Here is a 13,530-nt window from a genome sequence, read left to right as displayed (position 1 = left end):
AATAAATATGTTCTTCTCCCTTTAAAGATGTCAGTGATAACGTCCCCTGTTTTGTGGGTGGGGAGACTCCAAAAGAGAAAAGTGGTCTGTGTGGTATTACAGCACATGTCAGTTCCCAAGGCCCCAGTGGTGGAAAGGGATGTGAGAAGGTGGACCGGAAAATAGTTGTTGACTGGCCTGATACAATAAAATCAAAGTGGTAACACCCCATGCTGGTATGACCGCAGTAAAAATAAGAACGCTAATTCCTCGTTGGCAGCTGTGCATATCACAGACGATTTCTCTGGTGGCGGGACGCTGAAATCGTCATACCCTTTGACCTAGCAATCCCGCTTCCGGGAAAACGATCCTCAGGACATAATTTAAAGGAAGTAAAAATACAAAATAGTTAGCACGGCTTGAGTCCATCTTCGAGTGGGTGGAAAATCATATCTCTGTGTGCATATCAGTTAGCTGTTGCTGCGTAACAAATTACCCCAAATGTAACAGCTTAAAACACAAACAGGATGGTAAAAGGAGAAAGTTTGGTCATTTGAAGGCAGGCAGAAATCAGACCGATTGGGTCTACAGGCTGAGGATTGCCGAGTGCCGGTGACTACCAGAAGCTGGAAGAGGCAGAAAAGATCCTCCCGTAGAATCTTCAGAGGGACCATAGCCCCATCGACACTTTGATTTCAGACTTCTGGCCTTCGGAACTGGCAGACAAAAATTCCTGTTGTTTTTTATTCACCATAGCCAAAGGTGGAAGCAAGCCAAGTGTCTGTCCATGGGTAAATGAATAAACAGAATATGGTCCATCCACACCCTGGAATATTATTCAGCCTTAAAAAGGGAGAACATCCTGATACCTGCCACGACATGGAGGGACCCCCGGGGGACACTGGGCCCACTGAGAGGAGCCAGACCCAGAAGGATCCATCCCGCAGGACCCCACTCCCAGGAGGGCCCAGAGGAGTCCCGTCCACACAGAGAGGAGAGGGTGGGAGCCAGGGCTGGGACAGGGGGTGGGGAGTCCATGCTTCGTGGGGACAGAGTCTCCGTTTGGGGAGATGGAAAGTTCTGGAGACGGAGGGCGGGGGTGGTTCCAAGACAATGTGATTGTGCTTCGTGCCGCTTAGAGATGGTTAAGACGGCGTATTTTACGTGCTGTCCGGTTTACCACAGTAAAAAAAAAACGTGTCAATCTAAAAACTGTGTCATTTTAAGCCCCCAGTTTGTGGTAATTTGTTACAGCGGCCCTGGGAAACATAAAAAGGGCGCATGAATGTGGGCTTTTCCCTGCCCCACCCCCATTCACAGCTACGGACACTGAGGAAATCACTTCCCGTTCTCCTGGAGCTGTGTGCGACAGAGGCTGGCCCATGTCCCTTCCCTGGGGGTAGTTTGAGGTGGTCCCACGTTGACCCACCCCCTTTCAGGAAAAACCACAAGGAAAGAGCTTAGAAAGTGTATTCCTTTGTTCTTTTCCTTTGAAATAACACACGCAGGCAGGGAGGTGGGACACGGTGTAGGTGGGGGGGTGGGGTGGAAGCTACAAGGGGGGGGGTCCTCCAGCCCCCCCCCAACAACCCAGTTGCTCTTTTGTAGTCCTTTCCTGGGGTTCCCCAAGGACTTGGGAGGAGGGACAGGAGGGGTCCCCCAATTATGCTAAGCTCAGAACCCAACTATAAAGTGCAGAATGTACAGGGTCCTGGGGGGGTGCGGGGGGCTTGAGTTATCTGAGGGGGAGGAATGTCTGCTCCTCTCTGGTAGAAAAATAGACCTGGAGTGAGTTTGGGGGATTTGGCTTGTTTGTTTTGCATAACTGGGTGCTTGGCTCCCTGGAAGGCTAGTCTGTGTAGACTTGCTCCCAGCTCCCAACCCTGAAGCCCGGGTAGAGGCTGGCAGTGCTGGGATGTGTTTGGGGAGTCCCCGTATTGTGTCCCCGGCCTCAGATTGCCCCCTTGACAGCCCCCAAGAGAGAGCGACGGGAGGTTATCGTCAGCCTAAAGGTGGGGAGGGAATGGAAGACACCGCAGTGCATTGTGAGGGGTGGGGGGCAGTTTTGCCACAGGGACCAGAGGTACAGCCATGCTGGGAGGGTGGCAGGCGTGTCCAGCCTCTGCCTAGGGCATGGGAGGGGGCATCTCCTTCCCCTTCGGCTGGCTTCTAGTCATGTCAGGTCTTTGGACAAGTGCCATGGGTTTTCTGGAAGCAGGAGGCCAGGACCTAGGCTTCCAACAGGCCCCTTAGACCCTGGGCTTTGTGGCATGGGACCCTAGGCTCTGGGGTGTGTCTGGGACAGGGGCACGGGGGATCCAGGAAGCTGTCATTGGCTTATTGGGATCTATCCAGACTTGGAGTCTGAGCATTCAGGATCCAGTGCCTGGGAGGATTCCGGTCAGAATCCAGGGGTTAAGGGGCTGGGATCCAGTGCTTGGAAGGGGGGGTGTCTACCTCCTATGGGTGAGGTTTCAGCATCCAGTGCCTGTGGTGAAGGGGTTTGGGGGTCCAACAGTCGCAGTCACCAGGACCCACTCGCTCAGCCGTTGGGCTCACATTGTGGATTTAGGAGCCAGGATCCAGCTGGTCAGGGCTTGGGAATCCGAGATCCGGTGGTTGGGGGTTGAGGGTGTAGTGGTTGAAATGTAGGGAATCCAGTAGTCAAGCAGAGGGATCCGGGACTCAGTGTCAAGGTAAAGGAATTCAGGAATCCAGTAGTTGGGGTGAGGGGATCTGGGATCCAGTGGCTGGGGCCCCGGGATCTAGGCATTGCATTGTCAGGATCCGGAGGCTGAGGCTTCTTGATATCCAGAATCCAGTGGCCGAGCTTGGAGATCCAGGGCTGGAAGCATGGGGATCTGGGATCCGCCAGTGGGTTTGGGGATCTAGGACCCAGTGCTGGATCTGGGGCCCGCGGGGGCTCGGGGCTGGCTGTTTGGGTATGGTGATGTGCGCTTCTGTAGTTGGGCTGTCAGGGTCCATTAGTCGGGTTGTGGGGGATCCCATGGTTAAGTCATGGAGGTCCAGGACCCTGTGTGTGGGGGGGGTCAGTAGCTGCGATACAGGGGTGCAGGACCCAGTGGATAAAGTGGGGGATCCTGTGACTTAGTGTGGGGAGCCCTGGGATCCACTGGCTGGGCCATCAGTCTCCAGTGCCTGGGGTGTGGGGGATGTCATGATTGAGGTGAGGGATCTGGGGTGGGTCAGGCTCTGGGTCCCTCACCTGGACGTGACCCCCAGGGCCTGCTTCATGTTCTCGTAGACCACATAGGAGATGCTCACAGCCGGGATAACCTTCATGAAGTTGGGGGCAATGCCCCGGTAGAGGCCCCACACGCCCTCCTGGGACAGGATGTGACGGAGCAGACCCAGCATGGAGAGCTGGGGGGCACCCTCGATGGAGGCTGGGGGGGGTGGGGAGGCCAGGTGAGGCCAAGCGGCCCCTCTCACTTCCCCCTCCTACTCCCCAGGGCTGGGCCTGTGGCCATTGCAGCACGAGGGAGGAGGATTAGCTCAACAGCAGGACGTACTCAGAGTCAGGGGTTCTCCTGGCTCTGGAAATGGCTGCTCACCTTTTCACCCCGCTTCTGAGGGCCCAAGTTTGGGGACAATGAGAAACAGAGAAGGTGCGTGTATGTGTGTGGTGGGAGAGGGGACAGACGTTTCCTCTGCCTGGAACTCGTTTCCCCGCCTCTCCTCCCAGCTCCCCCTCCTCTTCCTTCCAACCTTCATGCCAAATCAAGCTCTTTGGGGGGCCCTCCTTGGTACCCCAGTCTAAGTCTGGCTCTTCCTCTTCTCCTTCATTCAACCCTAAATCCATACTGAATCATGGAATGATTTATTCAGCACCTTGCTTCCTCTCCAGCCTGTGAGCTCTTGGAGGACGAGAACCCAGGTTTATGCACTAAGACAGCCCCGGAGAAAATCCCGGAACACAAATGCTAAAATTCCCAAGGAAACTCCAGAAACAGATTCAGGAGTGTGTGTGTGTGTGGGGGGGACGAACCCATAAAAGAAACCTACAGAGGAAAACAATAAACCCATAGCCAGCCTGGTCCCGCCCCTTCTTACCCGGATCCTCCCTCCCCTTCCATCGGTGTAACCCAGCCTTGCCAACGGAGCTCGCAGCTCGTTAGCAGCCCTCCCAGCTAAGCTTGCTAAGGGCTCTCTCCCAGTACTCGCTCATCTGTTCTCCTCGCTCAGAGCAGGGAAAGGGCTCCTGATCCAGTGTCAACTGATGGGTACACTGAGGCCCAGAGAAAGGTAGGGACTTTAGTGAAGGGCATCCAAATCCAGGAGGATGCCCGCTGGGGACCCTCCCTAGCCAGGAGGAGGAGCTGGGGATGGGGAGGTGGGGCCCGAGAGGTGATGCTCTTCCCTGCCCCAGCCTCCCGCCCAGGCCTCACCTTGGGCCTGCATGCGGGTCCGGACCAGGGCCAGGGGGTAGCTGGCTATCTGGCCACAGGTGCTGGAGATGGTGCCACAGGCCAGGAGCACGAGGATGCCCGGGTCGGCCGAGTCGTGGCTATACTGCTGGAGCCACCGGTTCTTCAGGGTCTGGTGGGGGCGAAGAAGGGAGTAGAGTGTGGGTTGGATTGGAATTGGGTAACACCACGCACGATCCTGGCTTTGGAGGCCCTGCTCACTGGCCTCTGCCTCCCCCGATGGCCGGGACATGCTGAGCGCCCCACGACACGGTACCTGTGTCCTGTCACTCGGGCCCCACCTCGACCTTCTATGGTATGTGTGATGACGCCCTCCACCCCCCACTGTCCATGCCCTTGTCCCTGGAAGCTGGAATATGGTACCTCACGTAGCAAAAAGGACTTTGCAGATGCGATTAAGTTAAGGACCTTGAGATGGGGCACAATCCTAGAATATCCAGGTAGGTCCAATGTCATCACAAGCCTCCTTATAAGAGAGGAGAGGGGGTAGTAGAAGCAGAGGTGGGGGACAGGTGGGAAGACACTGGGGAGTTGGCTCTGAAGATGGACGACGGGCCCACCGGCCAAGGAAAATGGGCAGCTGCTAGAGAAGGGGATAGACGAGGCAACAGCGTCTGCCCCGCAGCCTCCGGAAGAAAGGCAACCCTGCCAACATCTTCATCATAGCCCGGTGAGCCCCATCTCGGACCTCTGGCTTTCAGCACTATGTGATAGTGAACGTGTGCTATTTTAAACCCCTAAGGTTGTGGCCATTCATGACGGCAGCCGTAGGAAGCTAACATGCTCCCCAGCGTGGACGCGCCATCTGCATCCCATTCCACTCCCGGCGGACTCCCAACTGCTGGCAGCCACAGTTCTGCCCGAGGACTCCTGCCGGACCCAGGTGACGCTGCTCTGAGCACCCAGGAATGGGCAGAACGTGCTGGGCAATGAGCACCCCCCTGTCCCCAGCAGCAAGGATGGGACAACTGTCTTGGTGTATCAATGCCCCCGCTCCCCCCCTCCTTGCGTCCCTGGTGGGGCGTGTTCTCCGCTGCCTCCAGAGCGCGCACGCGCGCGCCCCCCACTGGGAGCAGGATTGATCTCCACCTGCCCACATGTTAACTTGCTTGATAACACGCCCTTAAGGGTTCCACGACTGCATCCCCGCAAAAGATACGACGGAGTCCTAACACCAAGCCGGGAGTGGGGTGTTTGGTTTTTCCGGCAGCCAGCCCCTTATGAAGCCTCTCGGGGAGGACCTTCTTTCTTGCTCTGGGGCTGGGATGGCTCTGAGGTTTCACGTCCTATGTCACTTCTAACCCCTTGGTAACCGCTGCCCGGAAGTGTGTGGAGAGGGACTCAGGGCTGGGATAGATCAGTGAAGTCCGGGCCGGGCAAGGAGTGGGTGCCTAGGAGGCAATCATTTGCCATTACTGCCTTTGCGATTTTAATAGCCTTCTTTGGAGCAGGATTTGCCAAAGAGGTGTTGAGCGAGTGTTTAAGAATTGCTGAAAAGAAGTTCTAATGAATGCATAGGTATGGCCAACACGGGGCCAAAAAACAAAAGCGCAACAAATCCCCCCGAAAACAAAAACAACAGCAACAAAAAAACCCAGTGAAATCACTTTTCTGCAGACTTCTGGGAGCCTTTAAGGGACTAACATAGATTTTGAAACTCCAAGAGGGCACAGGGTGTCTCAAACCACTTAGACTTCCCAGCTCCCTTTTTGGGTGAAGCATGGATCAAACAAAGTTATGTCTAATTTCTGTGCACAGCCCCCCAGTGGCTGCATCTTGCACCCAGGAAAAACCAGCCACATCACCAACCTCCTGCTGACTCTTGATTCCTGCACTCCCGGCTCCCTCTGCCTGGTTCACACACCCTCACTCACTGCCTCTCAGAGGCCTGCCTCGACGCCCTCCTGCCCACTGTTACTTTCAATTACACATCCTGTTTTATCCTCTTCTGAGAACTTAGCAGGATCTGAAACTACTCGTTGGCCCGGGGACTGAATTCCTTGCTCATTGGAGTGGGTGCCCCAGGAAAGTGAGGACTGCGTTTTTATGTAACGCTTCCCAGGGCCTTGGGATGCTCAGTAAATCGTTGCTGAGTGAGCGAGTGAATGAACGAGTGGAGGCCTTGTCTTGTGGGGCTGCCCGGGTGCTGGGAGCTGGGCAAGTCAGGGACGGATGGCAGGTGTGCAGTGTTGGAGGCGAGGCCCAGCGTGAAATAAAAATGTGTAGGGTCCCTCATCCAAAGACGATTAGGGATTTCAAGATCACAACAGCAGGGCATCAAACCAAGAGCCAGGCCCTCTGAGGATGGGGCCCTTGGTGACTGCACTGGCCCCTGGTCTGTGAAGCTGGCTCTCTCCTGGACACAGAGACTTTGGGGGATGCCTGGGGACATGTGGGGCTGTGCTACTTGGAAGAACCTGGTGATCCCACCAGGAGAAGAGAAAAGTCAAGACCCGTGGAAGAGACATCATGCCCCCCCCACCCCAGTCCCAGCCCCCACTCCCGCCTCTCTTGATCGGAGATGGTGGCCATGGAGTGTGGTTTCTATGAAAGGGGCAGTCCCTGAAGAAGACATCGGCTGGGTCCAGTACGTGCTCTGGGGAGACAGGCATTTCTGAAGCTCACGTTCACTTTCTCCCACGATTCTGTGAGCTATGGTAGGCCCTGATCTTGCTGGGGCCCGAGGCCCAGCAAGGCTGAACTGCCCACGGAAGTAGGAAGAATTCACACAACGGTAAAGGTGAAAAGTCGGGGAGTCCGACAGCCGAAGGGGTTCCCCAGAATCCCAAGGCCCGTGGCGCTTCTCCACCCCAGCTGTGGCCATTCACTGAGTCAGCCCTAGGGGAAAGGGGTGTCCTGTGGGCAAATCCCAGAGGGGAGAGAGAAGGAGGGAGGCGTGGGCCGCCCACAGACCTCATAGACGGCCAGGTCGATGCCAGCGTAGGGGATGATGCCGAGCACGTTGGGCAGGTAGCCTCGGTACAGGGCGCGGGGCCCCTCCCGCTCCAGGATCTGCCTCGCACAGTCCAGCAGCCCCTTGTACTGGCCCGTCCGGCGCAAAGTCAGCCGCGTCTTCAGCACCTGGGGAGGACCCCGGTTATCCTTGGGCAAAGTGCTTCCAGAAACACCACGCCCAGGAGTGAAGATGCCTCGGAACAGCTGCTCCCAGGAGGCTCTACCCTGACAGCAACTGAATTTAACACACCACTTTCTCGAGAATCTTCTGCTATCCCCAAGTCTCTATACCTAGAAATGGTTACATCTCTCAGAGTTGCATATGGTGGCCACCAATGTCTCTCAATATCTTGTTCCCTTCCCCCCCCCTTAATGATAGAAACTGTAATTTTCAGCAAGGACACAGCCCCTCAAAATAAAGACTACATTTCTCATTTTCCCTAGATATATGACCAGGTGACTAAGTCTTGGCCAATGAAACAGCAGGAGAACAGGTATGTGTGACTCTCAGAAAGTATCTTTAAAGGCAGGGAGGTGTTCCTTCCTTCGTCTATTCTTCCTTATTGACTGGAATAGGGATGTGATGACTGGAGCACACGCAGCCATTTTGGTCCATGAGGTGGGCGCTATATTCTGAAGTGCTAGAACAAGATAGACGGCAGGAACCTCGGTCTCTAACACTTGGAAGCCACCATAGCGGCCCTGAACTGCTTACCTCAGACTTCATCTATGTGATTTGAGTTTTCCATCAGAATCCCGACACACTGCACAACCTGAAACCTGAAATGATTCCCCTGGAAACAAACAGCCTGGAGATCCATATCCTTAGAAGAGGCATGTCTGTAAGCAGCCGGCCCCCACAGTTGCTGCCTAAATCGTTAGGATCAGTACCGCTGTCCCCAGAAGTCACGTCGCAAATTGCAATGCCCACACAGACAACACATGAGACAGCATTTCTCTAAGGAGCCACAGTCCAAGTCAGGGAGAGGCAAAGTTACAATCCCAATGCCTATCACAGCATGGAGTGACGTGGTCATCGCAAGCCCCCCACCCTGCAATGTGGCCTTGGCCAGAGTCCCCACCTTCTCACCTCCATGGGATAAATGATGGTTTGGGCCGTGGCACCAGCCAGGGAGCCAGCCACAAAGCGCTCCTGCACGTGCAGTGTCTCCTGCTGCCCCCGAATGGCCCGCTTGATCTGAGAGTGGGAGACACAGAGGTGGACGGACCTCAAGTCCCCCTGCTGGGGACACCACCCAGGGGAGCAGATGCCCACTCCTAGGGTTCTGCAGACAACCCCCCAGGCGCCCCCAAGCCAATCCTACCAGCCCTCACAGCCAGCTCACATCTCCCACACCTGCCCCCACCTGTTCATAGGCCATAAACTTGATCGCTGACTCAGGTGCAATCTTGAGCACGTTAATCCCATTGCCACGCCACAGGGAACGCACGCCCCCCTCTTGGATCATGCTTTTGAGGCCCCCCAGGATGTTTAACTTGTTGGTCTTGGAGGCGTGGACCTGCACGGGGAAGATAAGGTGGCTTTGGGGGTCCCCTTCCGGGGCCCAGGCCTGGGAGAGGGGGTGGATCTTTCCAGGGCCCCTCACCTGCATGAAGACCTTGAGGCGATCCAAAGGGGCCGTGCCTGTCCGCGACACAGCCCCTGCCACCGCACCCGCCACCAGCTGCTTCCACCACATGCCAGTCAGCTTCTCCTGCTCTGAAAACTCATCAGGGACAGTCAGGCACTCACCAATGTCCAAGACCTGAGGACGCAGGGCCTGGGGTGTCACACCATCATAGGGGCAGGGAGATGGGCTTCAGCCCTACACGAGAGTGTCTCCCTCATGAATCCCAGGACACCCAGAGCATCCACCCATCAGTCTCACTCGGAGAGCCCAGGAGATCCCTCTTGGACTCCACCAGGTCCCGGCAAAACATCCAACCTGACTCCCATGTAGGATCCCAGTATCCCTCCTGGGCACCTCTGCCCAATCCCAAAGAAGCCTACTTAAGCATCTACCATATAAAGATCCCTTCCAGAGCCGATCAGATCCCTTTGAAGGATCGTACCCAAGGATCTCCTGCAGAAGGATTCCAGAAGATCCCTCCAGGGTCATACAAGATCCTACCAGGGACCTGCCATATAAGGAGGCCAGTGGATCCCTCCCAGGACCTCCGCAGATCCCACAGGGAAGCTGCCCCCAGGGATCATCCCTCCCCTAGAATCTACCTATAGACCTCCCAACCAAGTCACGGATCCCCAGGGTGGGAATGTCTGGATGTCCCAGGAGGATCTCGGCAGATCCCACAGGTGGATTCCCTTCCGGATGCCATCAGATCCCACTAGAAGCATCATTCAGAAATTCCCACCCAGGAGCGGGGGATTTAGAGCACCTTCTCCCCCAACTGCCAGTGTCTTCCAAAGAAGGAGGATTTCTAATGAGTCCCTTCAGCAGCAGACCATTTACCAAGGCAAAAAGAAGCCTGCAGAAGGGGAGCTGTGGGCAGAGGCTGGAGGCTGGGTGCCCCATCTGGTGAGCTCTTCCTTCCCTGTGCTCCCACCTCCCAAGCCTGCCCCTGGCACTCCAAAGTCAGGTCTGAAGGGTTCCAGCCAGATCGCAGACCTCCCACAGTGGGTCCTCAGGGCCCTGAGCCCCAGTCAGAGGAAAAGAGGACTAGAGTCTCCTCCCTTGGCTGTTGCCAGTGGCTCTTCCTTCTCAAGACTCCTGAGCCAGCCCCCTCCATGCCCAGGGGAAACCAGAGCAGGGCCCAGCCCCCACGCTAGGAAAGCAGCCCCCACCTCACCGTAGAATGCTTCCAGAAATAGACCACATCCTCCACATTCTCCAGCGAATGCAACAGGAAGTGGTCGCGCCATTCCTGCCAGTCGATGGTCATCGTGCCGTCACGGTCCATGCTGGGGGTATAGGGCAAGGTGGGGACAGAATCAGTGCTGGGGCTGGGCGCGGCGGGTGCTGGAATGAGGTTCGGTTGGTCTGCGGGAGACTGACGTCCTGTGTGCTGAGAGCGCACCATTTTACAAAGGGGAAAACTGAGGCTCCGAGAAGTGAAGCATCCCGGCCCAGGATTTGCCTGACTCCCGAGCCCTCCTCTCAGCTCCACCTGCCCTGGGATTGGGCCTGGCGCCTAGAGACTCAAGGTGGCCAAAGGGTCCCGGGGACCCGAGTTACCTGGGATTTGGGACCCCCACCTATTCACCTGTGCAGAATTTTCTCGGCTTGCTCCAGCGAGATGGAAATGCCTAGGGCCCGGAAACTCTGCTGGATCTCAGACACATCAATATGACCTGGGGAGGGGGCCAGAAAAGGGTGTGTGTGGGGGGACCCCAGAGCCCAGGTGCCGTACAGCTCAGAACTGGGATGGGCTAGGAAGACCAGGGGATCCAGGAACCCAGGATGAGATTTGCAGCTGGGTTGGTGGTGGGTGTGGGGGTGTGTCACTGACCCAGTGGCATCAGAGAGGTGGGACTGGGCAATGTTGGGGGGGGGGGTTTCTCTGTTCCGTGAATGCATGAAAAAATGAATCCAGGGATAATCATGGGGATCTTGATGCCATAGGGGATTGAGAGGCAATATTAGGGACCCAGAAGAGGCTATGGGGGAGTGTCTATGCCTCATAGGGAATCCAGAAGCAATGTGGGGCATCTCTGTCCCTTAGAAACTTCAGGGTAATAATAGGGGTCGCATCCCAGAAGGGAAAAGTAGGTGGGATGGGCCTACGGGCCCAACCACCTAGCTGGGGGGTGAGGAGAGCTCCCAAAATAGCCTGTGAGTCATCAGGGAGAAGTGGCCCTCCCCCCTCCTCCTAGCGCTGCCAGTTCTAACCCCATTGGTGTCTCCAGGGCCCCCGCAGCCTCTCCCTGGGCCTTACCATCCTGATTCCGGTCCAGACTGTGGAAGAGAAGCAGCAGACGCTGTTCCCGCTCCTGTAGGTAGCGGGAAAACTCCTCCAGGTCCAGCCCACCACCTGGGTCAGCGTCACCCTCGGGGGAGATGCCCTGGCAGGGGGGAAGGGACAAGGAGCTCCAGGAGGCCGCTCCCCATCTGCAGGGGGCATGGCAAGCTTAGGGTCCAGGAACTCAGGGCCGCCAGCACCTAAAGGACAGGAGCAGGGGAAGTCCCCCTTCCCTCTGCCCGCTCACTTCTCAGCAAAATGCCCAAGGCCACAGCAGGTCTGCGAGGTGGAAAGCAGTTGTCCAGTTTTCCTGACAAGCAAACTGAGGCTCTCCAAGGTCGAGTAACTTTTTCAAGGTTACAGAACTGGGAAGTGGTAGGTAGCCTTGGGCTCTTGTCTCTGAAAGCCTGTCCTCCCAGCTGCCTCTTAAAAAAAACAAAACAACAACAAAAAAAAACCAAAACCCCATCCATATGGCAGTTTCAGGAGCTCCTGTTAGAGACAGCTCCGGGCAACGTGGGGGCAATGAGAGTTCCAAGCTAAGCACCCACCGGGCCTCTGGTTTCCCACCTGGAAAGTGGGAGGTTGTCCTGGAGGTCTCAGCGGGCTGCAGAGACACTCCTGTGGCATCTGGGGCTAGAGGTGTAAAGGAGACCTGCACAGGCCTAGGGGAGGGTTCCTGCTTTGCTACATCCCCTGCTGAGGGTGGCCTCGGACGGGATTGGGCTCTGGGCTGGGGTAGCTTGGGGCTACCAGGCCGGGGAAAGGGCCGCCTGGGAAATGTAAACACAGAGAGGCTGGGGCAGCGGGCTGGGAGGGCAGTGGGTGCCCAGAGGAGCGGAGGGAGGATGGGAAAGGGTGTGTCTCCTGAGGCGGGGAGCAGGGTATGTCTTGGATGGGCAAGGAGTTCAGAGGAGGGTGTGTCCCGGGCAGTGGGCAGGAGAGCGGACCCGCTCCTTTCGCGGGCAAGACATCCCCCACCCTCGAGGCACCGGCGAAGGGGGTGGGGACCGGGTGTTGGCAGCTGAACTGCAGGCCTGGGGCCTCCGTGGTTCTGTCTTGGGCGAGTCCGTTAGGCCCGGACACGCAGGGCAGGGGGAGGGAGAGAGAGATGCCCCGGCTGGGCACCCGCACTGGAGCGCAGCCACAGGCAGTCGCCGGCCGCTGCAGCGCTCCATTCAGGGGCTCGGGTTACCGGCGCCGGCGGGGCCGGAGCGCCGCGCGCCAGGCTGGGGTCCCGGCGGGGGTACCTGTTGGGTGTCGCGGTCCGGGTCGCCCCCGCCCAGCCGGGCCAGTCCCTGGCGCAACTCGCGCACGTCCACGCGGCCATCCTTGTTACTATCCAGCTCCTCGAAGAGGCGACCCCAGCGCTGCCGCCGCTCCGCATCGCTCGGGCCCCCCCGCATGGCGCCCGCCCGGGGGGGGAGGGGAGGCCCGGCGGTGGCGGCCTCGGCGGGGGCTTCGCGGCTCCCCCTCCCCCCCGGGGCCCCGCAGGGCCGGCTCCGCGGCCACGGCCACCGCAGCCTCCGCGCCGCCCGCCGGGCTCCGGCACTTGCAGGAGGCGGCGACTGCTAGCCGTTGCCGCCCGAGCCAGAACTTGCGTCTCCTCCCCCGATCCGCTCGGGAGGAGGGGGCCGGAGGCGGAGCCGCGGGTGTGGGGCGGAATGCCGGGTGATGCTCTGGTAGTGCGCGGGAAGCACCAGCGTTCATTCTGGGGAGAGGGGCTAGAGAGATCAGTGGTCTCAATTCTGCTCTCAGAGTTCCGCCTTGCGTGCCTCAGTTTACCCTCTGTCCAAGGGGGCGTAGTCGAGAGATATCAGATTTGGTGTCGTAATCCGTGTCCATTTGACCTCCCTCCCCTACTATTCCTCTTTAGGCAGCAAGGTTCTCTTTTTCCCCAGACATACTCAAGAACCAACCCTACGCCACCCAGCCCTCCATCCTCCCGCGCGCTCTTTTCACATTCCCCACTCGGCCACAGAAACAGAAAATCAAAAAGCGCTGCTTGCGCCCTGAAACATCCCGCCCGCGAGCCTTCCTTTTCGGTCGCACTCAGGCTGGGAAACGCAGGATCAACATGCGGCGCGGCTGCAGAGTCGGTTTTCTATTGGCCAGAGCTGCCCGAGCTGCGCCCGCCCACCCCACGTGGGCGGGGCTTCCGCGTCGATCCCCTGCTGCCTCCGGCCCCCGCAGCTTCAGGCGGGCTGGGCAGTCTTAAAGAGGCCGCGGC

At 57.7% G+C, this 13,530-nt stretch overlaps 1 protein-coding gene across 1 annotated transcript; it reads right to left on the bottom strand.

Moving 5' to 3' along the window:
* Window positions 1-1,447: 1,447 nt before the first annotated feature.
* On the bottom strand, window positions 1,448-12,803 carry SLC25A23 (solute carrier family 25 member 23). Its single transcript, XM_080813540.1, has 11 exons — window positions 12,551-12,803; window positions 11,277-11,403; window positions 10,605-10,692; window positions 10,191-10,302; window positions 8,990-9,148; window positions 8,750-8,902; window positions 8,473-8,580; window positions 7,341-7,508; window positions 4,389-4,539; window positions 3,206-3,386; window positions 1,448-3,013 (listed from the first exon to the last, which is right to left on the bottom strand). The coding sequence occupies exons 1-11, from the start codon at window positions 12,704-12,706 to the stop codon at window positions 2,686-2,688; spliced, it is 1,731 nt and encodes a 576-aa protein (XP_080669666.1). The 5' UTR covers window positions 12,707-12,803; the 3' UTR covers window positions 1,448-2,685.
* Window positions 12,804-13,530: the final 727 nt, after the last annotated feature.

This window comes from Martes martes, assembly GCF_963455335.1.
Source record: "Martes martes genome assembly, chromosome: 1".
Classification (NCBI taxonomy): domain Eukaryota; kingdom Metazoa; phylum Chordata; class Mammalia; order Carnivora; family Mustelidae; genus Martes; species Martes martes.
The sequence above is the reverse complement of the archived record's forward strand: the minus strand, read 5'-3'. Positions and strand labels throughout refer to the sequence as shown.